Here is a 17999-nt window from a genome sequence, read left to right as displayed (position 1 = left end):
CCCGTCATTGCATAGGGTTGGTTGGTGTAAGCATTGGCCATGTGAAAGTGTGCAAAGGACACTACGGTAGAAGCTTGTAGAATCAGGACTCAGCCTTAGTGTGTGTGTGTTCTCCAGGCGTGGCGTACTCCACCTCCATGAGAGCAGGGGGATCCAGGACCTGGGCATGCCTCGCTGGGAGCTGGTCCTCTGTCTGGTGGCTGTGGTCTTTCTTCTCTACTTCAGTCTCTGGAAGGGCGTCAAGTCCTCCGGCAAGGTACTGTTGACACACTGTGCTGTACCCTACCGCTTAGGACAGCACACACTCCTACTGTAATACAACACACACTCCTACTGTAATACAACACACACTCCTACTGTAATATAACACACACTCCTACTGTAGTACAACACACACTCCTACTGTAATATAGCACACATTGCTACTGTAATACAACACACACTCCTACTGTAATACAACACACGCTCCTACTGTAATATAACACACACTCCTACTGTAGTACAACACACACTCCTACTGTAATACAACACACACACCTACTGTAATATAACACACACTCCTGCTGTAATATAACACACACTCCTACTGTAGTACAACACACACTCCTACTGTAATATAGCACACATTCCTACTGTAATACAACACACACTCCTACTGTAATACAACACATACTCCTACTGTAATACAACACACACTCCTACTGTAATATAACACACACTCCTACTGTAGTACAACACACACTCCTACTGTAATATAGCACACATTGCTACTGTAATACAACACACACTCCTACTGTAATACAACACACGCTCCTACTGTAATATAACACACACTCCTACTGTAGTACAACACACACTCCTACTGTAATACAACACACACACCTACTGTAATACAACACACACTCCTACTGTAATATAACACACACTCCTACTGTAATATAACACACACTCCTACTGTAATACCACACTGCTACTGTAATATAATACACACTTCTACTGTAATACAATACACACTTCTACTGTAGTATAACACACACTCATACTGTAATACAACACACACTCCTATTTCAATACAACACACACTCCTACTGTAGTACAACACACACTCCTAATGTAATATAACACACACTCCTACTGTAGTACAACACACACTCCTACTGTAATACAACACACACACCTACTGTAATATAACACACACTCCTACTGTAATACAACATACACTCCTACTGTAGTAGGCAGGTAGGTGAGCGGTTAAAAGCATTGGGCCAGTAACTGAAAGGTCACTGGTTTGAATCCCGAGCCGACAAGGTGGAAAAATCTGTCATTCTGCCCTTGAGCAAGGCAGTTAACCCCTAACAACAACTGCTCCCTGGGCGCCGACAACGTTGATTAAAGCAGCCCCCTGCACCTCTCTGATTCAGAGGGGTTGGGTTAAATGCGGAAGACACATTTCGGTATCCCCTTTCCCTAGTATAGGACTTACTCCTACTGTACACAAAATGACCTGTGGTTGTGCTACACTACAGTACCTTGAGAAATAAACATCTATAAACAGTAACCTGAGTGTGACAATAACCCGTCTCTGAGTTGACAGATCTAAGCCCTGTTTAGTACGGCTTGGTGCGTGAGTCTACACACATCAGAAAAAGAACATCTATACGTTGACCAAAGCTGACAGACCAGGGAGAATACAACAATTCACATGATGTCTGTATGTCATAGGACATGATCTCACAGCAATAATGAGTCATCTATAATGTTATGTTGTCCAGGTGGTGTTTTGAACTCTACTGTACACTCTTAGTAATACAGGTGCTATCTAGAACAATAAGGGGTTATTCTGCTGTCCCCATAGTATAAGCCTGAAGAAATGTTTTTGGTTGCAGGTAGACGCTCTTATCCAGAGCGGCTTACAATTAGTGCCTTCATCTTAAGATAGCTAGGTGAGACAACCACATATCACAGTCGTAGCGTGTACATTTTCCCTCAGTAAAGTAGCTATCAGCAAAATCAGTGATGGTAGGAAAAGACAGGTGCAAGCAGTCATGTATCTAATGTTCTGTGTTGTGTTGTGTCCAGGTGGTGTATTGAACCCTACTGTTGTCATGTATCTCCTGTATCATCCTATTTTCCGGCGCCGACAGAGATGGCCGCCTCGCTTCGCGTTCCTAGGAAACTATGCAGTGTTTTGTTTTTTTACGTGTTATTTCTTACATTAGTACCCCAGGTCATCTTAGGTTTCATTACATACAGTCAGTCGAGAAGAACTACTGAATATAAGATCAGCGTCAACTCACCATCAGTACGACCAAGAATATGCTTTTCGCGACGCGGATCCTGTGTTCTGCCTTTCACCCAAGACAACGGAATGGATCCCATGCAGCGACCCAAAAAAACGACTACGAAAAAGAGGGAAACGAGGTGGTCTTCTGGTCAGACTCCGGAGACGGGCACATCGTGCACCACTCCCTAGCATTCTTCTCGCCAATGTCCAGTCTCTTGACAACAAGGTTGATGAAATCCGAGCAAGGGTAGCATTCCAGAGGGACATCAGAGACTGTAACGTTCTTTGCTTCACGGAAACATGGCTCACTGGAGAGACGCTATCCGAGGCGGTGCAGCCAGCGGGTTTCTCCACGCATCGCGCGGACAGAAACAAACATCTTTCTGGTAAGAAGAGGGGCGGGGGCGTATGCCTTATGGCTAACGAGACATGGTGTGATGAAAGAAACATACAGGAACTCAAATCCTTCTGTTCACCTGATTTAGAATTCCTCACAATCAAATGTAGACCGCATTATCTACCAAGAGAATTCTCTTCGATTATAATCACAGCCGTATATATCCCCCCCCCAAGCAGACACATCGATGGCTCTGAACAAACTTTATTTGACTCTTTGCAAACTGGAATCCATTTATCCGGAGGCTGCATTCATTGTAGCTGGGGATTTTAACAAAGCTAATCTGAAAACAAGACTCCCTAAATTTTATCAGCATATCGATTGCGCAACCAGGGGTGGAAAAACCTTGGATCATTGTTACTCTAACTTCCGCGACGCATATAAGGCCCGGCCCCGCCCTCCTTTCAGAAAAGCTGACCACGACTCCATTTTGTTGATCCCTGCCTACAGACAGAAACTAAAACAAGAGGCTCCCACGCTGAGGTCTGTCCAACGCTGGTCCGACCAAGCTGACTCCACACTCCAAGACTGCTTCCATCACGTGGACTGGGACATGTTTCGTATTGCGTCAGATAACAATATTGACCAATACGCTGATTCGGTGTGCGAGTTCATTAGAACGTGCGTTGAAGATGTCGTTCCCATAGCAACGATTAAAACATTCCCTAACCAGAAACCGTGGATTGATGGCAGCATTCGCGTGAAACTGAAAGCGCGAACCACTGCTTTTAATCAGGGCAAGGTGACCGGAAACATGACCGAATACAAACAGTGCAGCTATTCCCTCCGCAAGGCTATCAAACAAGCTAAGCGTCAGTATAGAGACAAAGTAGAATCTCAATTCAACGGCTCAGACACAAGAGGCATGCGGCAGGGTCTACAGTCAATCACGGACTACAAGAAGAAATCCAGCCCAGTCACGGACCAGGATGTCCTGCTCCCAGGCAGACTAAATAACTTTTTTGCCCGCTTTGAGGACAATACAGTGCCACTGAAATGGCCTGCAACAAAAACATGCAGACTCTCCTTCACTGCAGCCGAGGTGAGTAAGACATTTAAACGTGTTAACCCTCGCAAGGCTGCAGGCCCAGACGGCATCCCCAGCCGCGCCCTCAGAGCATGCGCAGACCAGCTGGCCGGTGTGTTTACGGACATATTCAATCAATCCCTATACCAGTCTGCTGTTCCCACATGCTTCAAGAGGGCCACCATTGTTCCTGTACCCAAGAAAGCTAAGGTAACTGAGCTAAACGACTACCGCCCCGTAGCACTCACTTCCATCATCATGAAGTGCTTTGAGAGACTAGTCAAGGACCATATCACCTCCACCCTACCCGACACCCTAGACCCACTCCAATTTGCTTACCGCCCAAATAGGTCCACAGACGATGCAATCTCAACCACACTGCACACTGCCCTAACCCATCTGGACAAGAGGAATACCTAACTATGTGAGAATGCTGTTCATCGACTACAGCTCGGCATTTAACACCATAGTACCCTCCAAGCTCGTCATAAAGCTCGAGACCCTGGGTCTCGACCCCGCCCTGTGCAACTGGGTACTGGACTTCCTGACGGGCCGCCCCCAGGTGGTGAGGGTAGGCAACAACATCTCCACCCCGCTGATCCTCAACGCTGGGGCCCCACAAGGGTGTGTTCTGAGCCCTCTCCTGTACTCCTTGTTCACCCACGACTGCGTGGCCACGCACGCCTCCAACTCAATCATCAAGTTTGCGGACGACACAACAGTGGTAGGCTTGATTACCAACAACGACGAGACGGCCTACAGGGAGGAGGTGAGGGCCCTCTGAGTGTGGTGTCAGGAAAATAACCTCACACTCAACGTCAACAAAACTAAGGAGATGATTGTGGACTTCAGGAAACAGCAGAGGGAACACCCCCCTATCCACATTGATGGAACAGTAGTGGAGAGGGTAGCAAGTTTTAAGTTCCTCGGCATACACATCACAGACAAACTGAATTGGTCCACTCACACAGACAGCATCGTGAAGAAGGCGCAGCAGCGCCTCTTCAACCTCAGGAGGCTGAAGAAATTCGGTTTGTCACCAAAAGCACTCACAAACTTCTACAGATGCTCAATCGAGAGCATCCTGGCGGGCTGTATCACCGCCTGGTATGGCAACTGCACCGCCCTCAACCGTAAGGCTCTCCAGAGGGTAGTGAGGTCTGCACAACGCATCACCGGGGTATCACTAGCCACTTTAAACAATGCTACCTTATACAGTGCCTTGCGAAAGTATTCGGCCCCCTTGAACTTAGCGACCTTTTGCCACATTTCAGGCTTCAAACATAAAGTTATAAAACTGTATTTTTTTGTGAAGAATCAACAACAAGTGGGACACAATCATGAAGTGGAACGACATTTATTGGATATTTCAAACTTTTTTAACAAATCAAAAACTGAAAAATTGGGCGTGCAAAATTATTCAGCCCCCTTAAGTTAATACTTTGTAGCGCCACCTTTTGCTGCGATTACAGCTGTAAGTCGCTTGGGGTATGTCTATCAGTTTTGTACATCGAGAGACTGAAATTTTTTCCCATTCCTCCTTGCAAAACAGCTCGAGCTCAGTGAGGTTGGATGGAGAGCATTTGTGAACAGCAGTTTTCAGTTCTTTCCACAGATTCTCGATTGGATTCAGGTCTGGACTTTGACTTGGCCATTCTAACACCTGGATATGTTTATTTTTGAACCATTCCATTGTAGATTTTGCTTTATGTTTTGGATCATTGTCTTGTTGGAAGACAAATCTCCGTCCCAGTCGCATGTCTTTTGCAGACTCCATCAGGTTTTCTTCCAGAATGGTCCTGTAGTTGGCTCCATCCATCTTCCCATCAATTTTAACCATCTTCCCTGTCCCTGCTGAAGAAAAGCAGGCCCAAACCATGATGCTGCCACCACCATTTTTGACAGTGGGGATGGTGTGTTCAGCTGTGTTGCTTTTACGCCAAACATAACGTTTTGCATTGTTGCCAAAAAGTTCAATTTTGCTTTCATCTGACCAGAGCACCTTCTTCCACATGTTTGGTGTGTCTCCCAGGTGGCTTGTGGCAAACTTTAAACAACACTTTTTATGGATATCTTTAAGAAATGGCTTTCTTCTTGCCACTCTTCCATAAAGGCCAGATTTGTGCAATATACGACTGATTGTTGTCCTATGGACAGAGTCTCCCACCTCAGCTGTAGATCTCTGCAGTTCATCCAGAGTGATCATGGGCCTCTTGGCTGCATCTCTGATCAGTCTTCTCCATGTATGAGCTGAAAGTTTAGAGGGACGGCCAGGTCTTGGTAGATTTGCAGTGGTCTGATACTCCTTCCATTTCAATATTATCGCTTGCACAGTGCTCCTTGGGATGTTTAAAGCTTGGGAAATCTTTTTGTATCCAAATCCGGCTTTAAACTTCTTCACAACAGTATCTCGGACCTGTTCCTTGTTCTTCATGATGCTCTCTGCGCTTTTAACGGACCTCTGAGACTATCACAGTGCAGGTGCATTTATACAGAGACTTGATTACACACAGGTGGATTGTATTTATCATCATTAGTCATTTAGGTCAACATTGGATCATTCAGAGATCCTCACTGAACTTCTGGAGAGAGTTTGCTGCACTGAAAGTAAAGGGGCTGAAGAATTTTGCACGCCCAATTTTTCAGTTTTTGATTTGTTAAAAAAGTTTGAAATATCCAATAAATGTCGTTCCACTTCATGATTGTGTCCCACTTGTTGTTGATTCTTCACAAAAAAATACAGTTTTATAACTTTATGTTTGAAGCCTGAAATGTGGCAAAAGGTCGCAAAGTTCAAGGGGGCCGAATACTATCGCAAGGCACTGTATAATGTTACTTACCCTACATTATTCATCTCATATGCATACGTATATACTGTACTCTATATCATCGACTGCATCCTTATGTAATACATGTATCACTAGCCACTTTAACTATGCCACATTGTTTACATACTCACCTCATGTATATACTGTACTCGATACCATCTACTGTATCCTGTCTATGCTGCTCTGTACCATCACTCATTCATATATCCTTATGTACATATTCTTTATCCCCTTACACTGTGTATAAGACAGTAGTTTTGGTATTGTTAGTTAGATTACTTGTTGGTTATTACTGCATTGTCGGAACTAGAAGCACAAGCATTTCGCTACACTCGCATTAACATCTGCTAACCATGTGTATGTGACAAATAAAATTTGATTTGATTTGATTTGATTTTATCTAATGTTCTGTGTTGTGTTGTGTCCAGGTGATGTATTGAACACTACTGTTGTCATGTATCTAATGTTCTGTGTTGTGTTGTTGTGTCCAGGTGGTGTATTGAACACTACTGTTGTCATGTATCTAATGTTCTGTGTTGTTGTGTTGTGTCCAGGTGGTGTATTGAACACTACTGTTGTCATGTAGCTAATGTTCTGTGTTGTTGTGTTGTGTCCAGGTGGTGTATTGAACACTACTGTTGTCATGTATCTAATGTTCTGTGTTGTGTTGTTGTGTCCAGGTGGTGTATTGAACACTACTGTTGTCATGTATCTAATGTTCTGTGTTGTTGTGTTGTGTCCAGGTGGTGTATTGAACACTACTGTTGTCATGTAGCTAATGTTCTGTGTTGTTGTGTTGTGTCCAGGTGGTGTATTGAACACTACTGTTGTCATGTATCTAATGTTCTGTGTTGTGTTGTTGTGTCCAGGTGGTGTATTGAACACTACTGTTGTCATGTAGCTAATGTTCTGTGTTGTTGTGTTGTGTCCAGGTGGTGTATTGAACACTACTGTTGTCATGTATCTAATGTTCTGTGTTGTTGTGGTGTGTCCAGGTGGTGTATTGAACACTACTGTTGTCATGTAGCTAATGTTCTGTGTTGTTGTGTTGTGTCCAGGTGGTATATTGAACACTACTGTTGTCATGTATCTAATGTTCTGTGTTGTGTTGTTGTGTCCAGGTGGTGTATTGAACACTACTGTTGTCATGTATCTAATGTTCTGTGTTGTGTTGTTGTGTTGTGTCCAGGTGGTGTATTGAACACTACTGTTGTCATGTGTCTAATGTTCTGTGTTGTGTTGTTGTGTTGTGTCCAGGTGGTGTATTGAACACTACTGTTGTCATGTATCTAATGTTCTGTGTTTTGTTTTGTTGTGTCCAGGTGGTGTATTGAACACTACTGTTGTCATATATCTAAAGTTCTGTGTTGTTGTGTTGTGTCCAGGTGGTGTATTGAACACTACTGTTGTCATGTATCTAATGTTCTGTGTTGTGTTGTGTCCAGGTGGTGTATTGAACACTACTGTTGTCATGTATCTAATGTTCTGTGTTGTTGTGTTGTGTCCAGGTGGTGTATTGAACACTACTGTTGTCATGTATCTAATGTTCTGTGTTGTTGTGTTGTGTCCAGGTGGTGTATTGAACACTACTGTTGTCATGTATCTAATGTTCTGTGTTGTGTTGTTGTGTTGTGTCCAGGTGGTGTATTGAACACTACTGTTGTCATGTAGCTAATGTTCTGTGTTGTTGTGTTGTGTCCAGGTGGTGTATTGAACACTACTGTTGTCATGTATCTAATGTTCTGTGTTGTGTTGTTGTGTTGTGTCCAGGTGGTGTATTGAACACTACTGTTGTCATGTAGCTAATGTTCTGTGTTGTTGTGTTGTGTCCAGGTGGTGTATTGAACACTACTGTTGTCATGTAGCTAATGTTCTGTGTTGTGTTGTTGTGTTGTGTCCAGGTGGTGTATTGAACACTACTGTTGTCATGTAGCTAATGTTCTGTGTTGTTGTGTTGTGTCCAGGTGGTGTATTGAACACTACTGTTGTCATGTATCTAATGTTCTGTGTTGTGTTGTTGTGTTGTGTCCAGGTGGTGTATTGAACACTACTGTTGTCATGTAGCTAATGTTCTGTGTTGTTGTGTTGTGTCCAGGTGGTGTATTGAACACTACTGTTGTCATGTAGCTAATGTTCTGTGTTGTTGTGTTGTGTCCAGGTGGTGTATTGAACACTACTGTTGTCATGTATCTAATGTTCTGTGTTGTTGTGTTGTGTCCAGGTGGTGTATTGAACTCTACTGTTGTCATGTATCTAATGTTCTGTGTTGTTGTGTTGTGTCCAGGTGGTGTATTGAACACTACTGTTGTCATGTATCTAATGTTCTGTGTTGTGTTGTTGTGTTGTGTCCAGGTGGTGTATTGAACACTACTGTTGTCATGTAGCTAATGTTCTGTGTTGTTGTGTTGTGTCCAGGTGGTGTATTGAACACTACTGTTGTCATGTATCTAATGTTCTGTGTTGTTGTGTTGTGTCCAGGTGGTGTATTGAACACTACTGTTGTCATGTATCTAATGTTCTGTGTTGTGTTGTTGTGTTGTGTCCAGGTGGTGTATTGAACACTACTGTTGTCATGTATCTAATGTTCTGTGTTGTTGTGTTGTGTCCAGGTGCTGTATTGAACACTACTGTTGTCATATATCTAATGTTCTGTGTTGTGTTGTTGTGTCCAGGTGGTGTATTGAACACTACTGTTGTCATGTATCTAATGTTCTGTGTTGTGTTGTTGTGTCCAGGTGGTGTATTGAACACTACTGTTGTCATGTATCTAATGTTCTGTGTTGTTGTGTTGTGTCCAGGTGGTGTATTGAACACTACTGTTGTCATGTATCTAATGTTCTGTGTTGTGTTGTGTCCAGGTGGTGTATTGAACACTACTGTTGTCATGTATCTAATGTTCTGTGTTGTGTTGTTGTGTTATGTCCAGGTGGTGTATTGAACACTACTGTTGTCATGTATCTAATGTTCTGTGTTGTGTTGTTGTGTTATGTCCAGGTGGTGTATTGAACACTACTGTTGTCATGTATCTAATGTTCTGTGTTGTGTTGTTGTGTTGTGTCCAGGTGGTGTATTGAACACTACTGTTGTCATGTAGCTAATGTTCTGTGTTGTGTTGTGTCCAGGTGGTGTATTGAACACTACTGTTGTCATGTAGCTAATGTTCTGTGTTGTGTTGTTGTGTTGTGTCCAGGTGGTGTATTGAACACTACTGTTGTCATGTAGCTAATGTTCTGTGTTGTGTTGTGTCCAGGTGGTGTATTGAACACTACTGTTGTCATGTAGCTAATGTTCTGTGTTGTTGTGTTGTGTCCAGGTGGTGTATTGCACACTACTGTTGTCATGTATCTAATGTTCTGTGTTGTGTTGTTGTGTCCAGGTGGTGTATTGAACACTACTGTTGTCATGTAGCTAATGTTCTGTGTTGTTGTGTTGTGTCCAGGTGGTGTATTGAACACTACTGTTGTCATGTATCTAATGTTCTGTGTTGTGTTGTGTCCAGGTGGTGTATTGAACACTACTGTTGTCATGTATCTAATGTTCTGTGTTGTTGTGTTGTGTTGTGTCCAGGTGGTGTATTGAACACTACTGTTGTCATGTAGCTAATGTTCTGTGTTGTTGTGTTGTGTCCAGGTGGTGTATTGAACACTACTGTTGTCATGCATCTAATGTTCTGTGTTGTGTTGTTGTGTCCAGGTGGTGTATTGAACACTACTGTTGTCATGTAGCTAGTGTTCTGTGTTGTTGTGTTGTGTCCAGGTGGTGTATTGAACACTACTGTTGTCATGTATCTAATGTTCTGTGCTGTTGTGTTGTGTCCAGGTGGTGTATTGAACACTACTGTTGTCATGTAGCTAATGTTCTGTGTTGTTGTGTTGTGTCCAGGTGGTGTATTGAACACTACTGTTGTCATGTATCTAATGTTCTGTGTTGTTGTGTTGTGTCCAGGTGGTGTATTGAACACTACTGTTGTCATGTATCTAATGTTCTGTGTTGTGTTGTGTCCAGGTGGTGTATTGAACACTACTGTTGTCATGTATCTAATGTTCTGTGTTGTTGTGTTGTGTCCAGGTGGTGTATTGAACACTACGGTGTCATGTATCTAATGTTCTGTGTTGTGTTGTGTCCAGTTGGTGTATTGAACACTACAGTGTCATGTATCTAATGTTCTGTGTTTTGTTGTGTTGTGTTGTGTCCAGGTGGTGTACATCACTGCCACCATGCCCTATGTGGTGCTGTTCGTCCTGCTGATCAGAGGCATCACTCTGCCAGGGGCTATGGACGGCATACGGGCCTACCTCCACATCGACTTTAAACAACTCAACGACCCCAAGGTCAGACAGGTCTTTAGAGTACAATACAGTGTGTTACTGAAGTTAGGGATGCAATATTTCCAATTACTTAAAAAATCACAAGTTCCTGGAATCAAGAGAGAATTAACTAGAAATTCGGGATCAAACGAACAAGATTTCTTAAAACCTGGAAATTTTGGAAAATATACACGAATTTGTAAACCCTTTTACTGAGAGACACAGCCTCAGAGTGCAGGACAGTGTTACTGCTAGAGCTCCCATAGTCACGTCCAATATGGAAATACATGTAATTAACTCATTTAGAAACCAAAACATGTGTTAGCTGTTTTTGTAAACAAAGTGGAGGGATAAAAAGATTGGATTAAAAAAACTGGGAGGTCGTGATTTTGCATAATATGCCATATTCAATATAGAACGCAGTAAATTAATGGTAAGGAGCTCTTTTTGAAAACATGGCCAAGGAATCATATCAGAGACAAGATTATTTAGAGCCAATAGTCAGTAGATAGTAAGTACTCAGGAGAGATTCTGTCAAATGTAGTGCTCTTCTCTGTATCGTATTGTAATGCCATAGGCTCTTTGAGGACAAATATTTCTTCGCTTGATTGAAGAGATAGTAAAGTGTTGGAAAGGTGGGGGGATAGGGGAAGGGGGAGTCAAAGGGCAGTGGGCCGGGGTCAGAGGCTGTCCCCGCTAGATCACACAGGCCACGAGGACAAATCTTTGAGAGCAACACATAAAGTATCTTTCTATGTTCCTGCTGTAGGTGTGGATTGATGCTGCTACCCAGATCTTCTACTCATTGGGAGCTGGCTTTGGAGTGCTCATTGCATTTGCCAGCTACAATAAATTTGACAACAACTGTTACAGGTAAGACGTATCACTGTGTTGATATCACCGTGCTGTCCTCAGTGTTTCTCTATCATGACCTTACAAGGCTTACATGACCTTCTATAACCCGTAACCAGGCAATGAGATAGAACAGATCCTGTGCTTAGTTTAGTTCTCTTTAGGTTTGTCTTTCCTGTTTTAACTGGACAGAAAGGTGATGTGTATCAGGCCAGTGGACCTTCTGGCTTGGAGCTAACAGGATAAGTGCAGGCCATGCTAGGCCAGATGATGGCTATAGCCATAGGCAGTGTTACCTTCCCTGCCATTCTGTCGTCCTCTAAACCCCTCACAGAGAAGCAGACATTAGACTGTGGGGTCTGCTGATCCTTGTCATCACGAATAGGTTCCTGTGAAAGTAGAGAGGTGGGAGCTGCTATCAGACCCATTCTGCTTTAAAAAAAATTGTGTAGATATATGGTCTCTTTTGTATTCCAGCTGTGTTTGCGTATGCATAGGTCAGTAGGTGTCTCGCTGGCTGCAGTGGTAACAGTACAGTAATGTTTGTCCATGGACCATTGTCCACCCATTCTATAGACCAATTTCCCGGCAGCATCATGAAAAGTTGCATGCGCAGGTTCGCAAAATGGGCTTGTTTACATTGAAGTGAATATGACCACATCCAACTTCAGACGCAGCTCATGTATTCAGATGGTTATCATTTACAACATCCCAGATGTCATCAGAGGATTGATTACGTAGCAAACTAGCAAGCCAGCAAGGCAAGGTAAAATATCACAAATAGAGGTAGATAAAGAGAAGAATAATATACTTGTTGAACACAGCTAATTAGCTATAGCCATCAGTGTGTTTTTATGGTCATCACTCACTCACTGCTAAGTTTGTCAGCAATCTGCTCCAAATCGTTGTGAATTTCCCACCTAAAAAACATATGGTTCTCAGAACAGTATGTGCTAACTGGGTATCCTGCATCATTCACAGAACATTGTGCAAGGTTGTATGCAAAATTACAATAGGACTGCGACGCTCTCACCAAGCTCTCGGAAACATATGGTTCTCAGAACTTTATGTGTTAGCTGGGTAGTGTTATTGTAGTGTGACGCTGTACAGCCAATTTAATTTTCCACTCTTATAGATTACTTGTCCTGATCTAAACACCCCCCCCCCCCCCCCCCCCCAACACAGCTGAAGGCCTCATGTGTGCTCAGCTGGGCCATATTTGGGAGCTGAGAGGCTGAATGAGGACTTGTGAAAGTTGGCTGTTACATCCGTAGATATTCTCAAAGGACATCTCAGTGGCTAGCAGCTGGTTGTATTATTCTCCATATTGTACACAGATGGGACGGTTGAGGTCAGACTGTGGTCCATGTTCTCTCTGTCTGTCTGCTGACTGAACGTGGGTTGATGTCTGCTGACTGATCGTGGGTTGATGTCTGCTGACTGAACCTGGGTTGATGTCTGCTGACTGAACCTGGGTTGATGTCTGCTGACTGTATGTGGGTTGATGTCTGCTGACTGATCGTGGGTTGATGTTTGCTAACTGATCGTGGGTTGATGTCTGCTGACTGATCGTGGGTTACTGTCCACAAACAGTCTTCAGGCTTTCACCTAGTTTGATTTCCATGTGGGCCTCAAAGGCTCTCAAACAACATCCAGTCCCTCTGGCATCAAAAAGGTTCATTAAAACCAATACAAATTGTAACTCTTTAAAGGGGCAATCAGCAGTTGATGCATCCATTTTTGGACATATTAATTAATGATATGCACTCATTGATTCTTGAAGAATATAACTTATAAATGCCTCATGAGCTTAGTTCAACTGTCGTACCCCATCAGAAGCCAGAAGGAGGCTAGTATCAGCTACATGTATGCCTTTACTAGACTATGGGGATATTGTACTGTATATATGAATGCTTCCGCTCAGTGTTTGAGATCAATTGACACCCTTTACCATGGCACTTTGAGATTTATTTTAAACTGCAAAACCCTTACGCACCACTGCACTTTGTATATCAGGGTTGGCTCTAGTCACTGGTAGACTCAATCACTGGTATACTTTTATTTACATAGCCTTTTTGGGTTTACTACCTTTTTATTTGTGCATTTTTATTGTTCAGAAATGTGGTGGGTACTCTCTTCGTTCGCTGGACTTTATCCTGCTAACTGTTCCAAATGTCCGAACTGAATTTGGTAAAAGGGCTTTTATGTACTCTGCGCCATCGTCTTGGAACGCCTTACAAAATACTTTTAAACTGGAAGAACTTTGGTATTGGTATTTTTAAATAAATGATGAATGACCTTGAGACTGATTCCCTGACCTGTCAATGTTTTTAATTTGCTGTTTTTGATTTTGTTATACTCTTGTGAATTCTATGGTTTTTACTAGATTACTTGTAGTTTTTCATGTTATTTGTCTGTCATTTTTGTAATGACTTGGTGCTGCCTATCTTGGTGAGGATGCTCTTGAAAAATAGATTTTAAATCTCAATGAGCCCTTCCTGGTTAAATAAAGGTTGAATAATTTATTTATTTTAAATTATCACGTTCCCGCACTGACTGACTGTGTGGAGGCTCATTAATTTAACATTACTTTAGCCTACATGCTACACTAGTAAACTTTTAAATTATATAGCTGTCGGCTATATTAGCCATGACTTACCGTTCTTTCTGTAGCTTCAAATGTCGAACAAAGTTGGAAATTGTTGTGCCTCCGTCTGTAATTTTCTTCCCGCATGTTTTGCAAGTTGCAATCCGTTTTCTGTTGACACAGCGTCGTCTTTATATCCGAAAATAATAATTTTGAGTATCATCTTTCCAAGGGCTCCATCTGAATTCACCCGCCGACGTTCCTCTGCACTGCCACGCACAACCTTTTCTCAGTTGGCACAAAGTGCTGCACACTTTTAATAGCATAATATTTTATATTTGGGCTTGGGGAGGATATCAAATCAGGTTGAGTCAAAAGGCTCAAGTCCCCAGGCTCCCGGGTGGCGCAGTGGCCTAAGGCACTGCATCGCAGTGCTAGCTGTGCCACCAGACACTCTGGGTTTGAGCCCAGGCTCTGTCGCAGCCGGCCACGACCGGGAGGTCCATGGGGCGACGCACAATTGGCATAGCGTCGTCCGGGTTAGGGAGGGTTTGGCCGGTAGGGATATCCTTGTCTCATCGCGCACTAGCGACTCCTGTGGTGGGCCGGGCACAGTGCACACTGACCAGGTCGCTAGATGCACTGTGTTTCCGCCGACACATTGGTGCGGCTGGCTTCCGGGTTGGATGCGCGCTGTGTTAAGAAGCAGTGCGGCTTGGTTGGGTTGTGTTTCGGAGGACGCATGGCTCTCGACCTTTGTCTCTCCCGAGCCCGTACGGGAGTTGTAGCGATGAGACAAGACAGTAACTACTAAACAATTGGATACTATGAAATTGGGGAGAAAAAGGTGGTAAAAATAATATAATAAAACAAATACATTTTTATTTTTAAAGGCTCAAGTCCAAGTCAAGTCACATTGGTGTTAATGTCAAAGTTGAGTTGCAAGTCATCATATTTGTGGCTCGAGTCTGACTCGAGTCCACAACTCTGCTGCAGGGTTCCTCGGACTCAACGAGCCTCCAACAGAAGCCGGACCATGTAAGGCGGGTGGCCATCCACAAGTCGAGGGTGCAGAGGAGCAGGTGTCGGGGGAGACAATGGACTGGTCATAACCAGCTTGAGACAGGAGACATGAAAGGACGGACAGACTCTCATGGACCTGGGAAGTTGGAGGTGATAGGTGACCGGGTTGATGTGACCTCAGGATATTGAATGGTCCTATGTAGCATGGAGCGAGCTTCCACGAGTCCAACTTTAAGGGAAGATCACAGGTGGACAGCCACACCCGTTATACCGGTCGGAGGAGTCAAAGAGGTCTTCAGTGCCGGTTTTCCTGATGTTGGTGTCAGGCATAGGAGTGGAGCAAGGAGGATCGCGCTCTGATCCAGATGTGATGACATCGTCGCTGATGGCACCTCCGCTTCGGCCTCTTGTTCAGGAAATAGGGGACGGCGAACCCGAACTGACACTCAAATGGCGAGTTCAGCAGTGTGTTATGAGCATACTCTGCCCAGACGAGGAACTTGCTCCAGTTGCTGGTTGGCCCGCTCAGTTTGCCCATAAGACTGAGGGTGAACCCCGATGAGAGACTCGGGGAACAGAAGGCCTTACAACGGGGAACAGAAGGCCTTACAATAACATACAACAAACTGAGTCCCACGATCTGAGACAGTGTTCGGGGGAACTCTGTGTAGTCGAAAGACATGGATAATCAAGAGATCAGCGGTCTCCTTCACTGAAGGCATCTGGGTAAGGCGATGAAATGGACTGCCTTGGAGAACCGATAGACCCCCACCAGGATAGTGGTAAGCCCTTGAAATGGAGTTAACCCTGTGATAAAATCTACAGACAGATGAGTCTTGGGCTGGCTGGGGATGGAGCAACCCGGCTGGTCGCTGACGTGAAGACTTGCTTTGGGCACAGATGGAACAGGCCCCAACAAAGGATCTCACATCCTCCATTATGTTGGGCCACCAGAATTTCTGCCTCAGAAACGCCAGTGTCCGATTAACCCTTTGATGCCCAGTTCATTTAGAGGAGAGTCCCCATTGCAGTACTTGGGACCCGGGCTGATTGCCGGGGTCAGGTTCTTGGATCTGGGCTTGTCGGACTGTGGTCTCAATACTCCATATCACAGGGGCCACAATGCGTGAGCTGGGGATGATGGGCTCGGGATCCCTCAACTCATTGGAGACATCATGTTGGAGCGACAGAATGCCTTCTGATTCTAGGATCCCGGGCTATGGGCTAGTGTAAAATCAAACCTGTTAAAAAACTGGCGAGTGTTCAACCTCTTGGCTTCTTGAATGGAGACCAAGTTCTTATGGTCCGTCCAGATCATGAAAGGATGAGGTGCCCTCTCCAACCAGTGTCTCCACCCCTCCACCCCACCAGCTGGGGATGTAGAGGGACGATTGAAACCTGCCTCCAGCAACTCCCTGATGTAATTGTCCATGACTGCTGCTTCAAGGGTTGAGAAGGAATACAGACAACGCCAGGGAGCCTTCATGCATGCGCCTGTCACGGTCCTGTGGGCTCAGACGTGTGCGACCCAGCTGCATGGGATCCTCCATGCTAGGCCCGGTGGCCTTGGGTTGCTCAGGAAACCAGAATGCTGGAGTGGTGTCAAAGGGGTGCTGTCTCCCCCGTTACCGGTTGTCAAGCCTGATTTCCAGCGTTTTCAGGGACTCAAGGTCCACTCCCAGTTCCTGAGCAGGCAGTTCATCTTTGATGGAGTTAGACAGACCCTGATGGAAAGCGGTAACCAGTGCCTCCGTATTCCACCAACTCTCGGCGGCGAGGATGCGGATCTCAATGGCCCCTTGGCTGAGGTTGAACAGTCAGCTGGCCACTTCTCATCCAGCACACTGGGTGGTTGAAGATTCATCACAGGTTGGCAGTGAAGGCTACTACGGATCTGCAAGAGGGTGGCTGCTGTTCCCACGCCACCATTGCCCACGCCAGGGCCTTTCCCGAGAGTAGAGTGATGATGTAGGTGATCATGGCCCGATCGGTGTGGAACAAGGAGGACTGTAGTCCGAACACCAGAGTACACTGAGTGAGAAACCCCTTGCATCCTCCCGGGTGACCATCATACCGCTCAGGGGCTGGGATCTTGGGTTCCCGGTGCAGGTTCCCTGGAGGAACCACGACGACTGGGTCCATGTTGGCAGAAGCTTGCTGTGATGTGGTGAGGTTGGACCCAGGGCTTGGTGGTGGGGTGGGGGGTTACGGCCCCTTCGTTCTTCTGTCTTCTAATACCTTGACAAGACCCTCAAGACAAGAACCAAGATATGGTTCCAATAAAAATGTTGGTTTAGATTGACTATGGTTCAAGGAAACAACAGGAAGTCCAATAGTCAAAGTGTTAATATTGTTCTAAAACCTGTCCTGGTACTATCATGATAGCTTTATTTTTCTAAACATGTTTTATGTGTGTGTGTTCTCTTCCCAACAGGGATGCTATCCTGACCAGTACAGTGAACTGTGTCACCAGCTTCTTTTCAGGTTTCGCCATCTTCTCTGTGCTCGGCTATATGGCCTACAAACACGGAGTCAGGATAGAGGACGTGGCCACCGAAGGTGAAAGGAACCCTACTAGATATACACACAGACACACACAAACACACACACACACACACACACACACACACACACACACACACACACACACACACACACACACACACACACACACACACACACACACACACACAC

The 17999-nt window shown here is 44.6% G+C and overlaps 1 protein-coding gene across 1 annotated transcript in view; it reads left to right on the top strand.

The window, feature by feature from the left end:
• The window catches only part of LOC110506750 (sodium-dependent noradrenaline transporter), an 83017-nt gene that overhangs the window by 49862 nt on the left and 15156 nt on the right, over positions 1-17999 (top strand). The window contains exons 5-8 of the mRNA XM_090222645.1: positions 118-256; positions 10733-10867; positions 11613-11716; positions 17740-17864. Coding sequence (XP_090078771.1) covers positions 118-256; positions 10733-10867; positions 11613-11716; positions 17740-17864 — 503 coding nt within the window. The remainder of the gene's footprint in view (positions 1-117; positions 257-10732; positions 10868-11612; positions 11717-17739; positions 17865-17999) is intronic.

The sequence above is a fragment of the Oncorhynchus mykiss genome, chromosome 26 (assembly GCF_057628025.1).
Source record: "Oncorhynchus mykiss isolate SJ-2025 chromosome 26, ASM5762802v1, whole genome shotgun sequence".
Lineage (NCBI taxonomy): Eukaryota > Metazoa > Chordata > Actinopteri > Salmoniformes > Salmonidae > Oncorhynchus > Oncorhynchus mykiss.
Note: the sequence above shows the minus strand (reverse complement) of the source record. Positions and strands in the feature narration are given on the sequence as shown.